At 43.5% G+C, this 25,519-nt stretch overlaps 1 protein-coding gene across 10 annotated transcripts in view; it reads right to left on the bottom strand.

Annotated features, from left to right (window-relative positions):
* The window catches only part of CAMK2D (calcium/calmodulin dependent protein kinase II delta), a 208,939-nt gene that overhangs the window by 81,595 nt on the left and 101,825 nt on the right, over window positions 1-25,519 (bottom strand). For all 10 annotated transcript variants that reach the window (XM_053251682.1, XM_053251680.1, XM_053251683.1 and 7 more), the window contains exon 4: window positions 11,043-11,097. In XM_053251682.1, coding sequence (XP_053107657.1) covers window positions 11,043-11,097 — 55 coding nt within the window. The remainder of the gene's footprint in view (window positions 1-11,042; window positions 11,098-25,519) is intronic.

Below are 25,519 nucleotides of genomic sequence, written 5' to 3' on the forward strand. Positions count from 1 at the left end.
GAACACTCTCGTTACTACAAGTGATTATCTTAAAACTAGCATTTTTGTTTCTTCTTTTTTTAAAAAAAAAAAAATCAGCTTCGAAATAGATTACACTAAAAGGATTCAAATGAGGACATGTTAAGGCAACAAAAAACCCACATTCATGACCTTTACATTTAGCTCAATAGTGTCTCCAGCAAAATAAAAGCTGAAAACCTCTTTCACTAGAACAAGCCTACTGTCTTTTCTTTACAAAAATATCTTTCATTGCTGGAAATAACCGGGCAACACAGCAGCAGTGTGACCTGTACCTGCATTTACCAGTGACTTTCCCCCTCCTACAAACAGTATGACACTTCAGTGAATAAAATGCAATTATATAACTCTTTCACCAATATACTTTAACTACACAAAAATATTTCAGTACCAGCTTAGAATATTTATTTACAGTTCTCAAACCTTTGAGGGTATTTTAGACCATTCAATTGTCATATAACAAAACATCTCCCACATTCCTCCTTGAATCATTTTGTAGCCATGGTGTGTAAGTTATTTTGAAAATATTTATTTAAAATACTCCTATCCCACCTTTCTACCACTGCAATGAGGGTGGCTAATAGGCGTATACACAAAACTGGTTTGCCCGGTTCGGTTTGAGTCTGGACAAGACTCGAACTGCACCAGGCATGTTCGGTTTTGACACCCTGAACTAGAACCTCTGTTTGGCTTGAGTTCAAGCTGGTTCAGGATTCTAATTGTAAAATATATATATATCACTGCTGGATCGTAATCTTGGCCTCCAGAGGGTGCTGCCGCAGCCATGGGGTATGTATGTGTCTCAGAAGGTTCCCTCTCCCACCGCTGGCCTTCCTCTAGTCCTTTTCGGACCAGTTCAGACCATTTACAGGTCTTCCCAACCGCCTGCCTACTCACGGTGGCCATTTGTGTGCCCAGACCAAGGCACACAAATGGCTTGTGAGAATGCACTGAAGATTGACAGGAGAAAAGAAAGATCTCTTTTCATGATGTTGTGTCTGCAAGTGCAAGACGACACCTAAAAACTGAGTGAGGTGTCATCAGTGTATTGATGGCCCCAAGCTACCATTATCCTCTCAATAGTAGTTTCGTGTAGATATTGAACAGCACAGGAGATGGAATAGAACTATATATCACCCAGTGACACTAAATGAAGTGGAAATCTCCCAGCATCTTTTTCTGGGTTTTCCCCACCAAGTAAAAATGAAGCCATGTAGAGCCTTGATTCCCAGCACAGGCAGGAAATATAGTTGCTAGTATTGAAAGTCACTGAAAGGCCCAGGTATATCAGAGTCACACTTCATATGCTTCTCTGCTGGTATAGGTTGTCCATTAGGGTCTCTCCCAGCCTTCCTCCTGGCAGTTTATCAGTTGCTCTGCTATTCCTAATTGCTCTAACATCGAGCACCTGCCTCATAGAGGCAGTTGGAGTGAGAGTCACCGGGTAGGTTTCCCCTCCCCAACTTTTGGCTCATATAAAGGAGAGCATGTGGCCATTGACGCCTGCATGTGGCCATTGATGCCAGCCGCCAAAAGTGTGGCTGGCTTTGGTGGTGGGACTGAGGGCTCAGGCAGGACCTTCTCATAGTGGTGTATTGTTGTCTTATTATTAGTTGTGTCTGGTACAAATGTGTATCTTGAGTTGTTCAGAGATGGGGGAGTAACTCTGGGGTGGCCATTCCAGTGGTGGTGGGGAATTGATGAAGACATGGCATTGGTAGGTCAACAGGCCATTACAGGGCGAGGGAAATCAGGAACTTAATAACTGTTTCCCCTTCCAGATGGTCTATCAGCTCTTTGTCCTTGGGAAGCAGTGCCAATCTCCCACAGAGCCTCACTTTGCTCCTTTGTAATGCCAGGTCGGTCCAAAACAAACCAGAGATCATCCATGATTTGATTTTAGATGAAGGAGCTGACCTGCTATGCATTACAGAGACCCGGTTGGGGGAGGCTAGTGGTGCAGTCTGGTCCCAGCTTCTCCCAGCAAGATACTCTGTGTTGTCTCCCTTTCCAGGATCTCTGTCAGGGAATTACCCCATACTGAGTGTCCGCACTTAAGCCTTTAGGACCAAGAATATATTGGAACTACTGTTGGTGTATGGATCACCCCGTTGTTCAACAGATTCCCTAAGTGAGCTGGCAGACGTGGCTATCATTAGACCGTAAGGAGGCTATCATTAGACTGTACCTGAAAAAATCAGCATTGGAGTCGTCTAGAATAATGGTGGTGGTGGTCTTCAATGTTCATTATGGAATTGGATTGTCAAGAGTGGCTCAAGAGTTCATGGTGACCATGATGACTATTGACCTATCCCAGGTGGTCTCTGGACTGACACATGTTGCTGCTCACATGCTCTATTTGTTCGTTTACTCTGATCATGGTGGTGTTCCATGGGTGAGGACTCCTGGTATTTCCCCAGTGTCATGTATGGAACACCATCTGCTTAAGGTAGCACTTGCAACTGCAACCCACATCTTTAGGGATGAAGGTTGCTCCGCCTGAGAAGGTTATTGGATCCAATCGAATTCCAAGAAGCCTTGGAAGGGTTTCGAGTTGGCTCTGCCAATGGTTCTGTCAATGCTCTGATGCAAACTTGGAATAATGAACTCACTAGGGCAGTAGTTTTGGACTGTGTGTCCTACCACTGCTCTCTTGACTCTGCCCAACTTGGCTTATTTTATCTAACAGTCAGATTGTTGGAGAGGGTCTCGTAAACATCATAAATGCTTCCCTGAGGGAGAGTAGGATGCCTCCTTGTCTTAAGGAGGCTATCATTAGACCGTACCTGAAAAAAACCTACATTGGACCCCTCAGAGTTAGGCAACTATAGGCACGTCTCTAATCTCCCATGGTTGAGCAAGGTGATTGAGAGGGTGGTGCTCCAGACAGTCCTGGAGAAAACTGATTATCTAGACACATTTCAAACTGGCTTTCAGGCAGGCTATGAGGTGGAGACTGCCTTGGTTGGCCTGATTGATTATCTCCAATTAAGTATAAACCAAGAGAGTGTTACACCGCTGATCTTTTTGGTTCTCTTGGCAGCTTTTGATGCCATAGACCATGGTATCCTTCTGGGTCACCTGAGGAAGGTGGAATTAGGTAGCACTGTTCTATAGTGATTCTGTTCTTACATCTCGGGTAAGATTCCAGTTGGTGTCATTTGAAGACTGTTGCTCTGCAAAGTGAGAGTTACTGTATGGAGTTCCACAAGGCTCCATACTGTCTCCCCTACTCTTTAACATCTACGTGAAAGCACTGGGAGAGATCATCAGAAGATTTGGTGCAGGGTGTTATTAATATGCTGACAACACCCAAATCTATTTCTCCCTATCAACTTCATCAAAAAATAGCACAACTTCCCTAAATGCCTGTCTAGGGGTGGTAATGCGCTGGATGAGGGATAACAAACTGATCTTGAGTCCAAATGAACAGAGATACTGATTGTGTGTGGGGGGGCGGGTGGGTTTCAAAGCCCAAGAGATGGTTTAGATCTACCTTTTCTCAAAGGGGTTACACTCCCCAAGAAAGATCAGGTATGTAGCTTCGGAGTGCTCCAGGATCCAAAACTATTTCTGGTTACTCAGGTGAGGCAGTGGGCAGGAGCGCTTTTTATCAGCTTCAGCCGATACATCAACTATGCCCATTTCTGGAGAGAGAAGACCTAAAAACAGTAGTACATATCCTGGTGACTTCCTGGCTCGACTACTGTATGTAGGACTACCTTCTAATATACGTGAGGCTGCCAGCACTCTACATGGGGCTACCTTTGTACATAGTTCATAAACTACAACTGGTACAGAATGTGGCAGCCAGGTTAGTCTCTGAGACAACACAAAGGAACCACATAATACTGTTTCTGAAAGAATTGCACTGGCTACCGAAGTGTTTCCGAGCAGTGGTCATTACCTATAAAGCCCTAAATTGCTTAGGTTCAGGATACTTAAGAGACAGCCTTCTTTGTCTGCCACTCTGCCATCTATTAAGATCATCTGGGGAAGTTTGGTTACAGTTACCACTGGTTCATTTGATGGCGACTTGGAGCCAGGCTTTCTCTGTGGCTGCCTCAGGGCTTTGGAATACACTCCCTGTCAAAATAAGAGCTTCTCCATTTCTGATTGCTTTTAAAAAGACCCTTAAGACACATGTGTTTTCCCAGGCTTTTAATTAAAATTAATTTTAAATAGTTTAATTGTTTTTATCCTGTGGAATTATGTTAATTGTTTCACACTGTGAATAGTTTTTAATTGTTTTTATTCTGTGAAAATGTTTGTTTTTGTTTTTCTATTGTAATTTGGATTGTGTACACCACCTAAAGTTGTATGTATCGGAAAGTATATCATCATCAATTTTATTACAGCCATTGGCCAGCAGAAATAGGAATAACAAATATGTCCAATACAACGATCAATAAACTGTGCTAAAACTGGGAAGTATATAAATATGATGGATAGATAGATAGATAGATAGATAGATAGATAGATAGATAGATAGATAGATAGATAGATAGATAGATGTTTAAATAAACAGGTTGCCTCAGAGATCACTGGTCTCCAAAATGAAGCTGGAACCCAGATCATCCTGACATTGACTATTTGAAGTTGGTCCACATGCATAAGGATGCTGCCCAACAGCACATCCTTTGGAGCAGAGACTCTTACATTTTGTAGGGTTCCTAGCTCACAGATGGTGCTTTGTAAGTGACGTTTATAATCAGCAAAAGATAATTCCACATTAAATCCTAAACTGACAGACTTTCAAAGTGTTGGCGTGTGCAAATGGAAACATGGAGCCCCACATGTAAATTCTATTTTTACCGTAGGTGAAGACAGAAGAGAAATACAATAAATAGCAATAAACCAGAAGGATGCATGAAAATTGATATTTCAGTTCTCAATAAAATGGAATTTTGATTTGTATATGCTTATTATTGGTTTCAGGTCATAGCTTCATTACACTGATTGCTTGGATGAATGCTTCACTGAAAATTGCACCTACCTTGCTACTCAACAAAGGCAATATATTACCAGGAAGTGTAAGCAAAATAGGCAATTTTTTATTTCAGAACTATAAAAACACCAAAATGGCTTCCTGTAGGTGCAAAGATACTCATGAGAGTACCCTACAATGGTAAGCACAGTAACTTAATTACTGTTAATACATGATTTTAAACTCTATCTGTGACAATAATGGACTTCCGTAAGATATTTCCCCTCCATTTCCAGAAAAGATTAGAACTAGGGTGCATAATAAAATGTAATGCAACTTCAAATGCTTCATCAAATAAATATTAAATCAGAACAAACAAACAATTGGGCAGCCTATTCTCACAGTGACAGGCTTTGGGAGGTATGGTGGAAGGAGGGGGCTTGTCATCATAGGGGAAGGAGTCCCTGCTGTCTTAGAAAGGTCTTCTCTTCCGCTCCCCCTCCCTATTCCCTGGGTCTAGGTGGTCGGATTGCTGGTGTTCATGGCCTTCAGATGCTGATGTTTAATGCCAGGTCAGTCTGTAATAAGACCTCCTCCATCTTTTGATCTTTTTCGAGGAGCAGGCTGACCTGGCTTGCATTACTGAGACCTGGTTGGGCCCAGGTGGGGACCTTGCCCTATCTGAGATGTGCCCTCCTGGCTTCCGTGTGTTTCAACAGCCCCAAGGCCATGGCTGGGGTAACGGTGATTTTTAAAGAAGATCTTGCATTGGTCGAGGGCCCTGCCCCGCAGACGACTGGTTGTGAATACCTTCTTGTGATGCTGTGCCTATAAGACAAGATTGGGCTTCCCCTGCTGTACTGGCCACCCCGCTGCCCAACCATTGCCCTCTCTGAGCTCCTTGACTTTGTGGTGGGGCTGGTGGTTGAAACCCCTAGACTTATGGTCTTGGGAGACTTCAACCTTCTGGCCCTCGGCGGGGCCTCGGTATCTACTCTGGAATTCATAACCTCCATGACAACCTTGGGCTTGTCGTAGGTAGTCATGGGCTCAACTCATGTGGGCGGACACATTTTAGACCTGGACTTTGTTTCGGAGCAGAGGCACTGTGATCTGAATATGAGGGACAGAGCCATCTCTCCATTGCCATGGTCCAATCTCTCCCTAATCTGTATGCAGATTACTGCTGTTCCCTGCCTCCACAGGGGCAGTGGACCTACTTTGATGGTCTACCCCAGATGCTTTATGGATCTTGATGGTTTCCAGAGGGCTATTGGGGATATTCTCAGCAATCTGGTGGGCATTTCTTCAGTGCAGTTTGTTGAGGCCTGAAACATCGAGTGGGTGAGATTGCCCCTAAGTGGCCTCTCAAGATTCGTGGATCCTGGCTTTCTTGGTTTACTCAGGAGCTTAGGGAGATGAAGCACCTTAAGAGATGCCTGGAGCGCCGCTGGAGGAAGACTAATGCCGAAGCCATCCAAGCATGGTTACTCTCCTATCTTTAGTAGTATTCTGTGGTGTTAAGGGCGGCAAAGTCTGCTCACTTCTCCACTCTTCTTGCATTAGCTGATTGTCATCCAGCAGCCTTATTCTGGATCATCCATTCCCTGCTTGGGGATGCGGATCCAGTGGAGGTTCCATCTGGTCACTGTGACGACTTCACTAGATTCTTCGCTGATAAAGTCACTCGCCTTTGGCGGGAGTTGGACTCCAATTGCACAGGATCCGATGAGGTGACGGACACTTTGTCTGGTGATGTCATCTGAGATACTTTTATTATTTATTTACAATTTATATCCCGCTTTTCCTCCAAGGAGCCCAGAGCAGTGTACTACAGACTCAAGTTTCTCCTCACAACAACCCTGTGATGTAGGTTAGGCTGAGAGAGAAGTGACTGGCCCAGAGTCACCCAGCAAGTATCATGGCTGAATGGGGATTTGAACACGGGTCTCCCCGATCCTAGTCCAGCACTCTAACCACTACACCACACTGACTTTTGAGCCTGTTGAGGCCAAGGACATGGACAGGATTCTCTGGTATGAGTGCTGCAATCCTCCTGGCTTATTAAAGCAGCCAGCGGGAACATAAGATCCTGGCTTCAGGAGTTAGTGAATTCTTCTCTTCATGAGGGGTCTGTGCCAGCAGCTTTAAAAAAGGCTGTGGTGGGCCCCCTCTTGAAGACTTCTCTTGGTCCTGAGGTCCTTGATAATTATAGACCAATCTCCAACCTTCCTTTTCTTTTGGAAGTTTTGGAGAAGATACTATATCCTTGCCAGTTGGGTTTCAGGCCACGGCACAGAAAGAGCACTGGTCGCTCTGGTTGATGACATGTATTGTGACCTTGATGAGGGTAGCACCCCTCTCATTGTCTTCTTATATCTCTCATCGGCTTTCGATACCATCTACCATAGAATCCTTCTGGAGTGCCTGCAAGGGTTGGGTATTTGGGGCACTGTTTTGCAGTGGTTTCATTCCTTCCTTAGCGGGCACTTTCAGTTGGTGTGCATTGGTGGTGAGTGTTCTGCCCTGTGGCCACTCCTTTATGGGGACTCTCAGGGCTCGGTTCTTGCACCCATTCTTTTTAACATCTACAGTGGTCCCTCGACTTACGAAGATAATCCGATCCGAACGCACGTTCGTAGGTCGGAATTTTCGTAAGTCGAAAAGCGCATCCACGGAGGTCCGGAACACTCGTAAGTCAAGGAAACCACATCTAAAAATTCGTTGGTTGAGGAAGCCGCATCTAAACCGGCAACGACTTCCGGTATTTTTTGTCGTTCGTATGTCGAAATCTTCGGATGTCGAGTGCTTCGTAAGTCGAGGGACCACTGTACATGAAACTGCTGGGACAGGTCATCCGCCGGACTGGGGTGAGATTCCATCAATATGCCAATGATACCCAGCTGTATATTGCCACCCCAGGCCACTCCGGATAGGCTGTTTCTGTGTTTGCACAGTGTCTGGAGGCTGTTAGGGTCTGGATGGACCAAAACAAGCTCAGACTTAATCCCACCAAGACTGAGTTGCTTTTGCTTACTTCTCGACCTGGCCAATTGCTGAATTTGAGTCTTTCTCTGGACAGGGTTGCGCTGCCCCTGAATGAGGTGGTCCGTGACTTGGGGGTCCTCTTGGACTCACGGCTCCTGCTCAAGCAGCAGATCGAGGCCGTGGCCAGAGGTGCCTTTGCCCACGTTCGGCTGGTCCACCAGTTGCGGGCCTATCTCAACCAGCTGGACCTGGCAATGGTAACTCATGCCCTCGTCATCTCTCGTTTGGGTTACTGTAATGCACTCTACCTGGGATCGTCTTTGAAGATGACCCAGAAGCTTAGTTGGTCCATAATGCAGAAGTCTGCCTGCTTATGGATGCTAGAAGATATAAGGTGACACCTCTCTTGCGGTTGCTGCACTGGTTACCTATTTGCTTCCGGGTGCAATTCAAAGTGCTGGTTCTCATCTTTAAAGCCCCTCAGGGCTTAGCGCCTGTTAACCTTCAGGACCGCATCTCCCAGCCAATCCTGTCCCATCCTGTGAGATCTTCTCAGGTTGCCCTTCTTTCAGTCCCTGGTCTCAGAGAGGTCCGTAGTACTAGGGCCCATGGAAGGGCTTTCTCTGTTCCTGCCCCCCTAATCTGGAACTCTCTTCCCCCCAGATTCGGTCTACCTTCTCCCTTTCAGCCTTTAAATCCTTATTGAAGACATTTCTGTTCCGCCGGGCATTTGCCTTTTAATTTAAGTGTTTTTTTAAAAAAATATCTCTGATGCTGTTCTTGCTGTGTGTACCACTCTGAGTCTGTGGATTGGGCAGTATACTAAATCTTTCAATTAATTAATTAATTAATTAATTAATTAAAATATAACTGATTCATTTTTACAGAGACATCTATACTATTTATGCTACTGAAATAATGAACCCTTTCTTATGAGCAGGGAAAATGAACAAGAGGGCTAGCGGGGAGGAGGCCTTAAAAAGCCTAGCTTCCTGCAGATGATCTGATCTTGTCCTTTGGGCAGGCAGATCACCTGCACAGATGATTACCTGCTACTGCCAGTAGTTCTGAGGGTCAGGGTGCTAGATGCATCACCCTACCCCCCAGGAGCTCCCGTAATGCACCATGTGAGTGCACAGTGCATTATGGGGATCCTCCTCCCCCTCCCCGTAGCTGGCCAGGAGCCCTGCAGTCTGCCAGCCCCAACCAGGATGGCAGACGATTGGTAAAATGGGGTAAGGAGAGCACTCGCTCTCATAACCTCATTTTGGAGGGTGAGTCCATAGGCGGGTTTGCCAATGCGGCACCACTGGGATTGGGCCCAATCCTGGTCTCACACACAGACATGCAAAACCAGGCTGAGCTTCCTTAGTGCAGTTTTGCGTGTGTGTGTGTGTGTGTGTGTGTGTGTGTGTGTGTGAATAGCTTCAATATATTACCAAGATTAAAGAGCTGTAACTAAAAGCCTAAAAGTAAAGTGTGCCATCAGGTCGATTTGGAGCCCACAGAGCCCAGTGGTTTTCTTTTGGTAGAATACAGGAGGGGTTTACCATTGCCTCCTCCCACGCAGTTTGAGATGCCTTTCAGCATCTTCCTATATCGCTGCTGCCCAATATAAGTGTTTCCAATAGTCTGGAAAACCTAGCAGCGGGGATTCGAACAGGCAACCTTCTGCTTGTTAGTCAAGCATTTCCCCTCTGCGTCACTTAAGGTGACTAACTAAAAGCCTAGTGGAGGCTTAACAGGGAAGGCTGAGAGCTTGTTCGCTTTCTTCCTTTTCCTGTGTGAATACTCAATTTGGATCCCTTGTAAACTGTAACATAGTTATAGCTAACCAGGGTTTGCATTTCCACCAAGATCTGAATCCAGGGTTTGAAGTAGGTTTGTAACATCATGCCACACTGCAGCTTACAAAGGGCAACTCCATCAAACTGTTCAAAACATTTCTAGTTACAGATAGTAAGCCTTTTTTAAAAAATCAAATTGGAGCATTACCTTACATACACCCTAGCAGGCATAACTATTGGCAAGAAGCAGTACTATCTGTTTGTTGTCCCTACAGATTTTTTTTTTAATGCAGAATGCTTTACATCCTTTATTCTCTGAAAATGTCTGTGATTAAATTTATTAGTACATTTTACAGTTATGCATAGGGTGCAAGAAAAACACCCTCGTTTTATTTTCATTTATTGCATTTCTTATTTAATTAAAACTTGTTTTTGTTTTGTTTCTTACTGTAATTAATTTTCATTTTCCATTAGTTTGTTTTTCTAATAAAAGAAGCGGTTCCCTTGCTACCAGGAGCAAAATTAAGTTAGAAAAGACCATTCTCCTGCCCACCCGATCCACATAAGCATGATTTCAGGTGTCGTGGAGAAATCCAGCATGCAAGGGGTTCGAAGGCCAAATCAAGTCTGAATTGAATGGGCCCCAGATCAACCCAAACCAGACATGATTCAATGCAGGTTTGCTGGGCTGATTATATCCAGACCTGATTTTACCTATGAAGCTTCACACGCCCCTATCTTGTTTTAGTCACTCATATGCCCCAAGATACAGTGCAGGGCAGTGTGGGTAAAAAAAAGTGGCCACCACAAGGAGACCACATGTAATATCTTGTTACATGTAATAAGAAATATTGCTTCTTGGCCTTTTGGCTAAGATCAAGTGTGTGTGTGTGTGTGTGTGTGTGCGCGTGCACGCGCACGCACAAGCTAAGAACAGCTTCCTTGGAAATTCCAAAAACAGGAATTTTAGACATCTTTTAGGCATATTTGTTTTTAGAATAAAGGCCACAAAATAAATCTATGGCTGAGGAGGATTTGAAATAACATATGCTTAGCTGCAGTGAATCTCAACATATATCAGACAGAGTAGGCAGTTAGATCTCAATATGCAACTAGAGAGAATATGGATCTCAACATGTAACTAGATAGCATTTATTCATTCATTGTCACACTATGAATCACTTACACCTCTCTTCATCTGTCAAACACTGGAGTACTCAAAACACACAAAACAGGCCTTCTAGATTCTTTTGTTGCATCTGGAAAATAGGTTCTGACTGTGGAAAGTGTAACTATAGAAAACACATATAAGATATACTTACAAATCAAATACTAGGTAATGGAATCCTTCTTCTGATATGCTGTCATGAAGTCGCACTATTAAAAGAAAAGAGAAAAATTGTGAGATATATCTCTATATTCCCTCTCTTTAATTCTGCCCCATTTTTTGCTCATATATCCTCCATCAAATTAATTTTTCCTTTGTTGGCTAGACCTTCATTTTGTTGCCCCTTCTTATTTCTTTCTTATAGGACAAAAGTCCTTTTCTTATTCTGTAGGAAATACACCTCTTATCGATTCCTATTCTTTCCCTTGGGTTGCACATTAGAATCACAGCCATCAAGTACCTTAAGTAGGGTACTTAAGAGAGTGCCTTCTTTGTCATGAACCCTGTCACCTATTAAGATTATCTTGAGAGGTCTGGTTACAGTTGCCAATGGCTCCTTTGGTGGCAATTGGGGACCAGGCCTTCTCTGTGGCTGCCCTAGGGCTTTGAATATGCTCCCTGTCAAAATAAGAGCATCTCCATCTCTGATTGCTTTTAGGAAGACCCACAAGACACAGGCTTTTAACTGAAATTAAGCTCTTTGTTTTTATTCCATGAAATTGTTTTAACTTTTAATTCTGTGAAATTTTTAACTGCTTTTACTCTGTTTTATATTTGCTGTGTTTTAAATTGTGTACACTGTCTAGAAACACACATAGGTGGTATATAAATATGATAGATAGATAGATAGATAGATAGATAGATAGATAGATAGATAACCAATCATACATATTACATCATTTATACTAACTTGATCACATCTCATGAATGCTATTAATGAACATCTAATTTAAATAGCTTCTGGACAAATAAACCATTCTAGAAAAGACTTCAGTTCCAATTGAACTTTAGTGCTGCAGTGTAACTAAGTAGATAAATCAGGGGAAAATGTTCTTGCAGAATCCATTAAATTGGAATCAGCACATACAATGTTTCAAGTGACAACAAATCTTGGTAGCAAATAGGATAAGCTGCTTTAACCATTACCGCAATAAACAAAACATTCCGGAGATAAACAAAAAGACATGCCATCTTTAACAGACATCACTGTAAATAAATCAAAAGTAATTTTGTTTTATAAAGAAAGGAACAAATACAGAACTCAGTATGTTTTGTTTCATATTAGGAAACTATCATCAGTACACGAAGAATGTTACTAGAAGAGCTGCTGTGTAGAAAGATAAATGTATAGTGATGTTCTTTTTCATTTTTCAAGGTCCAGCTACCAGCCTCAGTCAAGAATTCATTTTGGATACCTAGGGAACCGATCTGAATTTGGAAATAAGCAATTAGGCTGTCAAGTGCCCAGTCAACTCCTATCAAACAGAAATGCACACATTTTCATTTACAAAACCCACTTCAATTTAAATGGCAACACCTTTCACCCTGAAGACATTCTAAAGAAGGAGAAACTAGTTGATAAGTTGCTGTTCAATAACATGACCACCACTGCTCTGAGCCATAAAGCAATCATTATGATTTCTTGAGAACTCAGTCCACAATGTGAGGCTATTCCCATGATCCCTGGAAAGCGGGCTAAGGGAGATTAGCCCGCTCTCCAGGGATCGTGGAAACCACCCAGGTGCTCCCTTGGGGTGTTCCCAAAGTGCCCTTGGGATGCTCCCACCCAATTCCCCCTCCCCTTAAATGAGGTTAACGGAGCGAGCACTCCATTAACCTCATTTTTTTTGCTTGTTTTAACCTCATATTTAACCTCATTTTTTTTGCTCGGCAACACACAAGCAGCCTCCTGGGCTCAGGGGCCTCTCATGCTCGCATGGGACATCCTGGAACTTCAGGGGCTGCCCGGCCCTGATCCCCACAGCCCCCGCCAGCTCCATGAAGGAGCCATGTGGGTGGCCAATCCGGCCACCTAGGGCTGCCTTTTGTTCGTCTGCAGGGAGAGCAGGCTAAGCCCACTCTCCCCGCAGACCCTGAAGAAACTCTTCTCACCATCATGAGAAGAGCTTCTGTGTCTGCTAGCAATGCTAGTATGAGGATCTGGCAACGCAGACTGAATGTACCATATACAACGAAGCTATCTTACTGCACAGCAGCAGGTTAGATGACATGCTTGTTGGTGAATGCCACATATTTTGGGACTGTTGGTAGTACCGGTACTGCTAATTCTTGCACACTTCCATGTCATGCACTACTTCCATTAGGAATTATAGAAGAAGTACACAACATGTGATCTCACAAGACTCAGCAGTACCAGTACTGTCCTCTTCTGCAGCAGCATTACTGGGTAATTTAGAGCCTCACAGCAGCACAGGCAGATCCGAACTGCCCACATTATGCTGCAGAACAAGTTAGCCAGTACCAAATACCAAGCCACAGCCGGGGGTGGGGACGCAGTACTTGGTGCCTTGCTTCAGGCTCCAAATGTCTTGGGCTGCTACTGTTCAGACTGAATTCAAAGCAAGTCATATTATTACACTTTCATGAAAAAAATTGTGTAGAGTAAAAAAGCAAGCAAAGAACCACTTTCCTAGCCAAAGCATTTTGTACTAACATCAGTGAGACATGTTTAATCATGACTTAATTAAGTTCCATTAATTTCAGTGGGTCTTAGTCACGACTAGCTTGGTCTGGATGTTACCCACTGATGGTAACATTTAACAGACTACTCCAATTCCATGAACAGTTTTTGTAGGAAAATGGTTATCTGAGGAATCTAAACCTGCAGTGATGAAAGCCACCTACAATCATTAAAAGATTGTCTGACTCACTTTTCTAAAGTCTACTGCTGTGAACACAACCTCTGAAGCTAATTTCTTCCTCTGGTCAGCAACAACACTGCTTAAAACGATCAATACAGTTCTCTTAACTAAAATCTAAAATAACATGAAATGAAAATCCATCAGTTTTCAATGGTACATCTGGCTAGCAGCAAAACAACAATAAAGTACAACCTGTTATGCTTCTCACACAAAATCTCAATTAAGAAAATGAGAAGAATTTATCCTTCCCAAAAAGAAACACCAGCCATTAAAGAATGTAAAACAGACTTATTCCCCTCTATTATAGAGACTCTTTTAAAGTCCTAATGATAATTGATTGAAGTTGATTAGTGTGGGCGTCTTTCATGTGAGCTATAAAGAAAAATCACTTTTTCCAAGATGGAAGAGAAAGGTCATTCTCTTCCTCTCTGTTTGTTGTACATGTGCTACTCTAGAACCACATGCCTGGAATTTAACCAGATTTCATGGGAACAAGAAGCAGCTTTGATGTTAAGGTTCACTTTGAACAAATTTAAAATCTTTTATATGTATTTTGGAGTTATAGAGCTACTTCTCAGTAAAGTAAAAGGTAAAGTGTGCCTTTGAGTTGGTATCGACTCCTGGCAACTACAGAGCCCTGTGGTTGTCTCTGTGGTTGTCTTGAAACCAGCGGAGATTCGAACTGGCAACCTCTGGCTTGCTAGTCAAGTCATTTCCCCACTGCGCCGTTGCAGGGTATATATTTAACCACACTTGAAGTGTTGTGCTCTTCTCTCTCAAATTCACCGGCTTGCGTATCAGTGGTTAATGCCTATATTGCTTATAACTTCTTTAAGGTTAGAATGATAAAGTCTCTGCCTAATATTCTGCACAGTGGAACACTGGTGCTAAGAACCTGCTGAAGCTGCTACATAATGTGAAAGGCAACGCTGACGGTCTTCTTCAGGGCAGCTTTGGAACAACTCGGAACAGCTATTGGGCAGTTCTGCAGCACCACTCCTATAGGAAACCAAGCCAAAATTGCACATGCACTTTAAAGTAGACACAGAGTAACCAGCTATCACTGGATTATCCTTTAAGTGCAAGAACAGGGACAGATTCAATGCACCAAAGGAGATAAACTTCCATGTCTCCATCTTTTACCTTGTTTTTCCCTGATTGCCCTGATGACTTAAATACCCAAGGGCAGGAACCAAACTAAGTTAGTCATCGCTAAACATCAATGAAATATATGTGACAAGTTAGTCATGGCTAATGTAAAGGTAAAGTGTGCTGTCAAGTCAATTTCGACTCCTGGCGCCTACAGAGCCCTGTGGTTTTATTTTGGTAGAATACAGGAGGGATTTACCATTGCCTCCTCCCTCACAGTATGAGATGAGGCCTTTCAGCATCTTCCTATATTGCTGCTGCCCGATATAGTACCAGTGGGGATCTGGACCAGCAACTTAACTTAGGTCCCATTAATTTCAACAGGGCTCACTCAGTCTGGATCCTGACCAAGGCATTTTGCTTGCTCTATGTGAATCAAGAAGTGTGTCTTAGGAAGTATGCTAGGAAGTACACAAAACTGCAAAGGTGGTAGGGGGACATCTATCAGACTGTTGATATTGTGCAGTCTGTATATTTTCCCACTGCAGCTGATATGGAGGTAATGCACAAGTCTCAATATCCCCTGCTATACAAGAAAGAATGCTGGGGCACAAATCTTTGGATTGTGTGAAAATCAGCATATTGAATGGGTCTGACTTATTTAACTGTTGCAGGTAGTAGAAAATTGGTATCTTGCAGGATAAACCAATACTACTAGTGTGGTATGAACACAAGGACATAAGAAAAAGCCCTGCTGGATCAGTCCAAAGGCCCATATAGTCAGCATCTTGCTTCAGGCAGTGGCCAACCAGGTGCAGCTAGAAAGCTCACAAGTGGAGGGAAAGAGGGCAACACTCCTTCTTGTAGCTGTTCTCTAGCACCTGGTGTTCAAAGGCATGCCCCCCTCTGATCCTGATGGAAAAATACACCTATCCAGGCTAGTAGCCATTCCTAGCCCTATCCACCATGAATCTGTTTCATCCCCCTTTAAACCCATCTAGATTAGTGGCCATCACCACAGGCAGTAGCAGGGGATGCACCAGGTACACTGAATGAGAATATCATTTAATGGCAAATTAATGTTCGCTTAATATGACTGGAGATTGGACTGTCTGGTTATTTTTGACAGTGTCACTTTTAAAGTATAGGTTTTTAATAAAGAAGACACACGATAAGTACCAAACCCCAACTGTTTGCATTTGCCTTTGCCATTTTCGTCCTCCACATTCAAGAAAAGGCAATACAATTCTGTTACATTTATTTGCAAAACAGTGAGGCTGTTCTCATAGGCAGCCAAGCCTAGGCTTGGCTGCCCATGAGAACCACTGGGATCCGCACGGATCCAAACCCAGCACCGCAGCCCAGCTCTAAGTGCCCTTAACCCCGGCTCCGGGATCGGCTGACACAGGGAAGGGTGCCTAGAGCCCCCGACCCCTGGGGATTCCCTGAGTGCATTGCGCTCGGTGCACTGTGGGATTCACAGAGGCTGGAACGACAAGTCCTGTGCTCTGTTCACTAGTGCAGCCAGGAGCAGCGTGGAGTGTCATCTGTGCTGCTCCTGGCAGTGCTGGTCATGTGCATTTCTAGCTGGCGTGCTGCCCAGGCTACAGAGAGTCTTCTGGGTTGAACCCTGCCTCTCCACCCCCCGCCACCTGACTGCGCATGCGGTTATGTGAACAGCCCAGTTACTTTCAAAAGGTACAATCTAAATCTGGCAGGATGAACTAAATGTATTAAACTTATTGGCCAGAGGCGTAACTATAGGGGGGGCGGGGGGGCACGTGCCCCGGGCGCCATCTTTTCTGGTCACGTGGGGGGCGCCGCCATGACCATTAAAATTTTTTTTTTAATTTTTTGTTAATACAAATGTTTCCTGCGCTGCAGCAGTCAAGGGAACGTGTCAGTGCCCCCTTCCCCACAAGCGGTCCCTTCCGCGCCGCCTGCGCCCCCCCCATTGCTTTGCTGGCGCCTGGTGGCCAGTCAGTGGCCTGGCTTGGCGGCGGCGGCGGGCGCTTGTGAGGAAAAACCTAAGTATAATGTAGTATGTTGGGGGGGCGGTGGGGGGCGTGTTGGGGGGGGGGGCCGCCATTTCAGTGCTTGCCCCGGGCGCCGTTTTCCCTAGTTACGCCTCTGTTATTGGCTTCATAATCAATTGGGTTTACTGGGTTTGGGGAAGTCATCTATACATGCACGAGCCCTGCACAGGGGAGTAATGGCAGGAGAGAGGGCACGCCCTCAACTCCTGTCTGTGGCTTCCAGCGGCATCTGGTGCGCCACTGTGTGAAACAGGATGCTGGACTAGATGGGCCATGGGCCTGATCCAGCAGGGCTGTTCTTATGTTCTGTGTAGAGTAACCCATCCTAAGAGTGATATAGGATGCATCCTATAGAAGAAATGCAAAATTACATCATAGCTGGTATACAGCTAGTGCACCTCTAGTCAAATTTTAAATAGTGGCCCACATCTTCTGCAGTACTATGGGGGCAGAAGGAAGGCGCCCTTCTGGACGGCTGTGCGACCCTCAGGGACATATTTCTGCAAGCAAAAAGGGCTTCTGGAGAGAGAGAAAAGCAAACAACAACAACAACAAAAACACCCACTTCACTTCCCACGCCCCGGGCTATTATTCTCAGCTATTTTCCATCCACTCTGTGAGCGTGCTGCCCTTCTTCACCCTCATAGTGCTGCAGAGGATGTTAGCTCAACCTTTTATTGGATCCATGCTTGACAAATGGCACAATCCAGGAAAAGGAAGTTGTTATGAAGGCTGCACACTTATTAGGAAGTAATTGAACTTGGTGGGATTTATATCTGACTAAACGTCCTTAAAACTACACCATACATCTCACAGAAGACAATCAAAGGGAATTAATGATATTAGCATTCTTCTGTGCTTGTTTACTCAGAAGTACATCCCACTGACCTCTATAGGTCTTACTGTTAGTGTACATGTCAGCATACACAGAATTGCAGCCTGAGTCATGACAAACTTCTTCCTGATTGTGACCCAACAGTATAAAAATGGTGATGTAATTAAAGCAGAAATATGTGCTAATTATATCAAATTAAAGAAAAATCTGGAGTTTGGTGATTTCCCCCCTCTCCAACAGTATGCAAATTTTAACAGATGTGACATTTTGTTCATACATTTAATGATATGCACTTAACAAACAATGCAGTTAATGTATTGATTTCATCTGCTCTCTTTGTAATCGAATATGCAGCTTAAAATACTATTTTATTCTATTATGACCCTAGATGGCTGGGGCTTTCTGCTGCAATTAAAAACCATTTAATCCTTTGTATGACTGTGGATGCCATGTAGTTCTCATTCATGAAAGCTAAATATAGATTCTATTATATTTAGCAAATGTAGTCAGCTTCTGCCTTGTAGTCTTTTCTCTATAGTGGAAAATAATAGATTGCAGACATGATGTATACTTCGCATATGAGAGGATATTACCCTACAGAGGATTAAAGGTAAAGGTGTGCCGTCAAGTCAGTTTTGACTCCTGGTGCCCACAGAGCCCTGTAGTTTTCTTTGGTAGAATACAGGAGGGGTTTACCATTGCCGCCTCCCACACAGTATGAGATGATGCCTTTCAGCATCTTCCTATATCACTGCTGCACTATATAGGTGTTTCCCATAGTCTGGGAAACATACCAGCGGGGATTCGAACTGGCAACCTCTTGCTCGCTAGGCAAATCATTTCCCCACTGCACCATTAGGTGGCTAACAAAGTATTACATATCTCTTAATACTCTACCTCGCAATGGCAGTTGCCCTTGAAGATGTGTACGACATCTTATCTTTCTGGATCAAAAATGCAATTATCTAGAGATAATTCAACTCCTAGCATCTCCAGGGAAAAAGATATGAAGTAAAAGAGCTAAGAAATAAGAGAGCTTCACAAATGACCAGAGATTTCAACCAATTTTTCCCAAGTCCATGTTTTATATTCTGTCCACTGCACCACACTGGTGGGAACTCATTAAGTGCGAACTGGTTTTTCTTTTCTTTTTTTTAAAGCCTCACCTATTGCCTGTGGGCTTCCCACGACTACAATCCCATCATCATGAGCTTCATGCTTTTAACACTAAACATTATGTCTGAACCCTGTCACTGAAACAGAGGATTGAATTGTTTTCAGACTCTTGCCCACTCCTGTCAAATGGATTTAGGAACGCCTTGTGCAGGTAATTTAGGAAAAAAACAACTTGAAAAAATCCAAATTGATTCTCTGTAAGTCCGATCTTTACTTTTTACATGGCTGTCAAGTCAAGTAATGATTGGCAGTTTCCAAGAGTTACCGATTTAATGGAGCAAGGTGCAAAATATTGCAAGAGATAATAAAGGTGCTTTCAAAAGATAAAATGGTTGGCATATGTGAAGTAAACATCTATTAGGAACGTTAAAAGAGGCATCAGAAAACATTCCTGGAGGCAGGTGGGAGGGAAAGTCATGAAGCAAGTCAGTATGCAGAAAATGGCTCACTGCATGGGAGACAATTTCAAGCCGCTTCTATAATGGCTGCTTTGTTATTATAAGGAACAACCCTATTTCTCAACCCACTGCAACAACAGGCCTAGAAGGAACTAGAGCATTTTCTTCTGGGCTTGGCAAACTGTTTCTTTCCTAAAATGTTCAAGGCCAAAGATTCTTGGGGCGTGTGTGTGTGTGTGTACGAACATATATTAAGCTATCCTATACTGAATCAGACCATTGGTTCATCGAACTCAGTACTGCCTACACTGACTGGGGGCAGCTTTTTTAGTTTCAGATAGAAGTCTTTTCCAGCCCTAGAGGGAGATGCCAGAGATTAAATCTGGACCTTCTGCATGCAAAGCATGTGATCTGCCACTAATTTGTGGCCCTTCCTCACTGAATGGACAACATTTTTTGTTGACATTCCCTCTCCTACATCAGCATTAAATTACACAGGATATCACCAGCAGGGCCAAAGGAAGACTGATTCTTAGAACATTCTCAAGTAATCTATCCATTTCTGCCAAACAAGTATATAGTAACTTAAACCCCAATAAATCAGTTCAAGATCTTACTTTGATAAAACAGGTACACAGGGCACCACAAAACCCAGCCATTAGAAAAGTTAATGAAATACTTAACTAGCTAAAGCCAATAGCCTTAAATATGACCTTGAGTTAAAAGTCCCACCATTCCATTTTCAATGAGTTAAAAGGTAAAAGAAATTAATTAGTTAATGGGTTAAGTTGATTCTTAAGAAGTGTGTGAAATGTGTCAGCATCATGAATGAATGAATGAATAGCTTTAGTACGATTACAGATCACACTTTTTTTTTTCATTATCAGAAATAATTAGTGGGTTTATTTTCCATAAGCCCACTATTTTACTCAGAACTCACCCTGCCTTATCAGAAATGGCTATTATACAAATGTCATATAATTTACCGAAAAAATCAAAAAATAATGGATAATACTCATGTTATTTGTTTTTTTAAACAGTCCCTGGACTATCTGAAGTAATGAAGAAGCGAGTGATCCTAAGCATGTGCAGAGGAGCTTGGCAGAATGGGGTAAGATGGGCTTTGAAGACTGAACCAAGAGGCAACACAAGGCATTTTGAAAGGATGATACTGGGGGAAGAAGAACTCAAAATGGCACTTTTATATCATGCAAAAAAGCACTTTTAGCGAACATTATAAAACACACATTTATTTCAATAAAGAAATATTGTGATATGTGTGTTAATATGAAATGATATTTATTTAGGGAAACCAGTATTTTAAAATGTAAAAGATTCAAAAAGGTAAGTCTTTGGTTGGATGAAATAGCATCCTGCTCTTATGCAATCAAAATATCGTCCAAAATGGCTTTTACATCCCTGTCCCTAACTTCAGCATATTTGACAAACCACTTGGAAAATGTTTATTTGCTTATGGTTTGAAGTTTACCTTTTTAAAAAAAGAAGAAGAAGAAGAGCCTGAGCAAACTTGTACATTAAGACTAATTCACATATTTTCTGGGTATGGTAAATTTAGCGGCAACACTGGCTCCCTGTTGTTGGGATTTAGGTCCCAGACGGCTGAAGGAGAGAAGAACAAGCCTAAAATGGCTGCTGCCACACCCTGTGGACTTGTCCTACAAGTGCACAGAAAATGCCAGCTCAGCAACTCTGAGACCTGTAGTTCTTGAAATATGTCTACCCTCTGTCCCCCAAACAAAGTTCTAGTCTCAATAAAAGAAACATTGTGATCCTGACAGAATCCTAGTGATTAGGAGTGGCATAAAAAAACTCTGGGAAAGCCAGATTTCAAAAAAAAAAGGAAATGATAACTTTTAACTTACACTTTTAAAAAAGTCAAAGTGAATCATTTTTAACTAAAGTTAAAAGCTGATAGCAAAAAAAAAAAATTAAAGTTAAATTAAGTTAACTTTTAAAGTTTAAAAGTTATCATTTCCTTTGTCTATTTATTTTTATGTCATTAACTAGTTTATTCCCATGTTTGCCAAAACTAAAATACACATACAATTGAAAAAGGCAACAGCTTAACTCATTTGTTTGTCATAAAGAATGTTGGTGATATTTCAGCACACACAGATCGAAAATTGTACCTACAATTATGAACTCAAAATCATGCATACAGCCTTAAAATATAAGATAGCACCTGAAAAAATTGTTTAAACTAGTCTTCAATAATGTTTGGTTCCAATAATGTTTGGTTCCAGTGCAGTGGGCACTAGACGGAAGTTAAATATTTCCTGATCATACAAGTTAGAGAATCTAAAAGGTCCTTGTCATAAGATTATGAAGTGAATTTTCATCCATGTTCTTAATTGGCTCCTGCACAGAGAGAACTGTGAAATAGGAACAATGTGCCTTAAAATGTAATATTTTACATTTCACTAAGCTTAAAGGTTAAAAGATTAAAATGTGGTGTTCTTGCTATATTAAAAAAAAATCAACATTTCATAACAATGCCTGCTTAATTATTATCCTGAAACTTTAAACCATGTTCAGTGCACTCAGCACACCAATGCTAAATAAATGTTAACCTGCAGTCCTAGTAAAGCAGCATGTAGTTGATTTAGGCACTGGGGACATTTTTATATTTTCTGCTGGCAAGACACTCAAAACCTAGATCCCTGAATACAAGCAATTTGCATAAATCTTTTGTGAGACAGAATACTCTTCTCATTATGAGCTGAGCTCTCTCTCTCTCTCTCTCTCTCACACACACACACACACACACACATACCATCTTCATGTGGGAAGCCTCTTTTACTTAGACAAGTCTTTCACATATATTAAAAATCAGCATACCAAATATTCTGGTCAACAATTCAGCCCAATAATTCCCCCCCACCCCTGCTAGTATGTATACCTGCATATAGTGGTGCACCTAGGTCCAAAATCAGCCTGGATCTAGAGGACTTCAGAGGCCCCCCACTGCGAACCCCCCCTCAATTTTTTTCACTATAAAAAGGTACTTTGCCCCACTGCTGCTCCTGCCTCCTGGGGGGCCTCCAAATGATCGGGGGGGCTTTCCAGAGCCCCACTGCTATGCCACCAATGCCTGCTGTTGCCCCACCAATATTTCCTATCTTCATCGCTGGGGGGGGGTGAGCCAAGAGGGGCAGGCCACCCCCCAAGGCGACGGCAGTGCGCGGGCTTGCACACAGGCTTCTCCCCACTCCCTGGCTGGTGCGCGGGTTTCTCTCTGACAGGTGGGCCTGCACAGTTTGAGTATGGATAGCGTTGAGTGCCATGATGTCACGGCACGTGACGCTTTCCATACACAAACTGCTCAGGCGCACAAGCCCACACGCCGCTGCCTCGGGGGGGGGGGTGGCCTGCTCCTCTCGGCTCACCCCCCACCCCCACCCCAGCGGTGAAGATGGGAAATATCAGCACGGCAGGGCAGCAGCGGACATGGGGCAGCTATAGTTTTATAGTGAGATATAGTTTTGGGAAGCACAGGCAACTGTAGAGGGAATGAGCAATGTTCATACACAGACTGAAGCTATTCACATGCACAGGCAAAACCAGGCTAAGGAAGCCCAGCCCAGTTTTGCCTGTGAATGTGTACCTTCGGAATTGGACCCTCTCCCAGAGGCACCTCGACAGCAAACCCACCTCTGGAGCCACCCTCTAAAATCAGACTAGGAGAGTGAGCACTCTCCTAACCCTGTTTCTGTGATCGTCTGCCAGCTGTGGCTGCTTGCATGGATCTTGGCCTGCTCCAGATAGGAGGGAAACCCCACAGTGCATCGCACACTTGTGTGGTGCATTATGGGAGCACTGGGGGGGATGTCATGGAGTAATGCATCCTGGCACCCTGACCCCCCCCCCCCTCAAGCTACCGGCAGCAGCCAATAATCGTCTGGGCGGGAGCCCCTCCACCTGCTGAAGAGGGAGCCCTCGATCGTCTGCGGGGAGATACGCTTTTTAAGGCTTCCTCCCCACTAACCCTCTTGCCCTTTCTCACTGCTTGTGAGAAAGGTCTCATTGCTTGAATTAGATACCATATACATGTAGATTTACACCATTTTCAGCACTCTTCAGCACAATACATACTGTAGGTTCTGTTAATAGGATCCATTTTAAAACATTAAAAATTCCCTTTTAAACATGCTATTCATTCTTGTCTGGGGTCCTCCTGAAAACCGCCTTGGGGTTTTCTTTTAACGAAAGGCGGTATAGAAATGTAAAAATAAATTTAAAAAATGAACTGAAACCATGTAAAGAAACAGGCATTAGGCCATATATGCTTATTTTAGAACCTTGCAGATCTTGAAGAAATCAGAGGCTGCAATAAAATTCTTCAAATTCTCAATTATTAGAGATACTACATAATGGGACTCTTGCTATGTGCACATGTGAACACTGGTCTAGAGCTCCAGGTGGTATGACTCAATATATCAGTATCCTTCTGGGGCACCTGAAGGGGATGGGAGTAGGAGGCACAGCTTTGCAGTGGTTCCACTCCTACCTCTAGGGTAGGTTTCAGATGGTGTTGCTTGGAGAGTGTTGCTCTTCAAAACAAGGGCTCTCGTAAGGAGTCCCACAAGGCTCTATACTGTCTCCAATATTTTTTAATATCTACATGAAACCGCTGGGAGAGATCATCAGGGTATTTGGTGCAAGGTGTTATCAGTATGCTGGTGACACCCAAATCTATTTCGACATGTCGACTTCATCAGGAAGTGGCCTAACTTCCCTAAATGCCTGCCTGGAGGTGGTAATGAGCTGGATGAGGGAGAACAAACTGAGTGAATCCAAGCAAGACGGAGGTATTCATTGTGGGAGGTCAACACTTAGGAAGTGGTTTAGATCTGCTGGTTCTGGGTGGGGTTGCACTCCCTCGGAAAGAGCAAGTACGTAGCCTGGGAGTACTTCTGGACCCAAACCTCGCCTTGATTTCTCAGGCATAGGCGAAACTAGGGAGGGCAGCCAGGGCACATGCCCTAGGCGCCACTGGGGGGGGGGCAGTGCCATGCTGCCCCCCCTCCCCAATTCGTGGAATTTTTAAAAAATTAAAAAAAATTAACCTGTAGCCCCTTCAGGGGGCTTTCTAAGGGCCACGGGGGGGTCTGCAAAAGTCCCCCTCCCCCTGCCGGCCTCTTAGATCACTGCTGCAGCCTGTCTCGGGATAATTTTTAGGCCTGTTTGGGCCTACAAAGATCAGTGCGGAGGCCATTTTGGAGGTCACCACACATGCTCAAAAGGCCTCTGTGAGGCCTGGCAAGGCATAGGACCTCGCAGGGACCATTTGAGCATGTGCAGCAGCCATTTTTTTAATTTAAAAAAGGCTGCTGAAAACAAAAATGGCCACCGTACATGCTCAAATGGCCTCTGCAAAACCTAAGTCTGTTGGCAAGGGACCTGAGCATTTAAAAACAGATATCAATGGCACAAAAGTAAGCGGACAAAACATCCCTTTAAAAGACAATGTTGGTTTAATACCTTGTAAGTTGGCAAAACTGAAGGGGGGTGGAGAGGCAAGGAATAAAATAGAAATATTCACTCGCAAGCTGTTTAATTATCTATACAGAGCTCTATCTTGATCTGAATATTTGTCAATCTGATTATAAGGTTTGAAGGATTTCAAACTTGGAAAGTGCCTGCTTTTAACTTGTGTGGTGCTTTAAAAAAAACACCTGAACATCACACTGTTTTGCTGTTCTGTGTCTAGTTGCAACTTCCACCTTCTTCCTGATCAGGCTGCTAGATCCAAGTCTATTGTGAACTGCTGGATAATTTCAGATTGTTTGGGGCCCCTAGGATTTTCCATTGCAGTCATCTCCCTTTACGGCAAAAGCTGTTTGGACAGAAAAAACCCATCCCTGAATTTCTTGGAGGCAGCAACCTGTAGTGAGGTGTGCTGAGGTGGCAGAGCATTTGCTAAAGAAAGCTTTCACTGTTTAGCTCTATGGAGACATGCCCAGCACATGGATGTGCTGCGTTTCCTTGAGAAGGAGACTGGCACATATGTGCCACATGTGGTGTGTGGGTGTGGGGGTGTGTGTGTGCATGTGTGTGTTGCTTACAACCTGTTTCTCCTGAAAGTGTCTGAACTTGTATTTTTGAGCTGATATTATGGTAAAGTTATCTGAAAGATGGGTGTCAGATGTTTGGACAGGGGCGCAATTTCAGTGCTTGCCCTAGGCGATATTTTC

The sequence above is a fragment of the Hemicordylus capensis genome, chromosome 5 (genome assembly GCF_027244095.1).
Source record: "Hemicordylus capensis ecotype Gifberg chromosome 5, rHemCap1.1.pri, whole genome shotgun sequence".
NCBI classification, from domain to species: Eukaryota; Metazoa; Chordata; class Lepidosauria; order Squamata; family Cordylidae; genus Hemicordylus; species Hemicordylus capensis.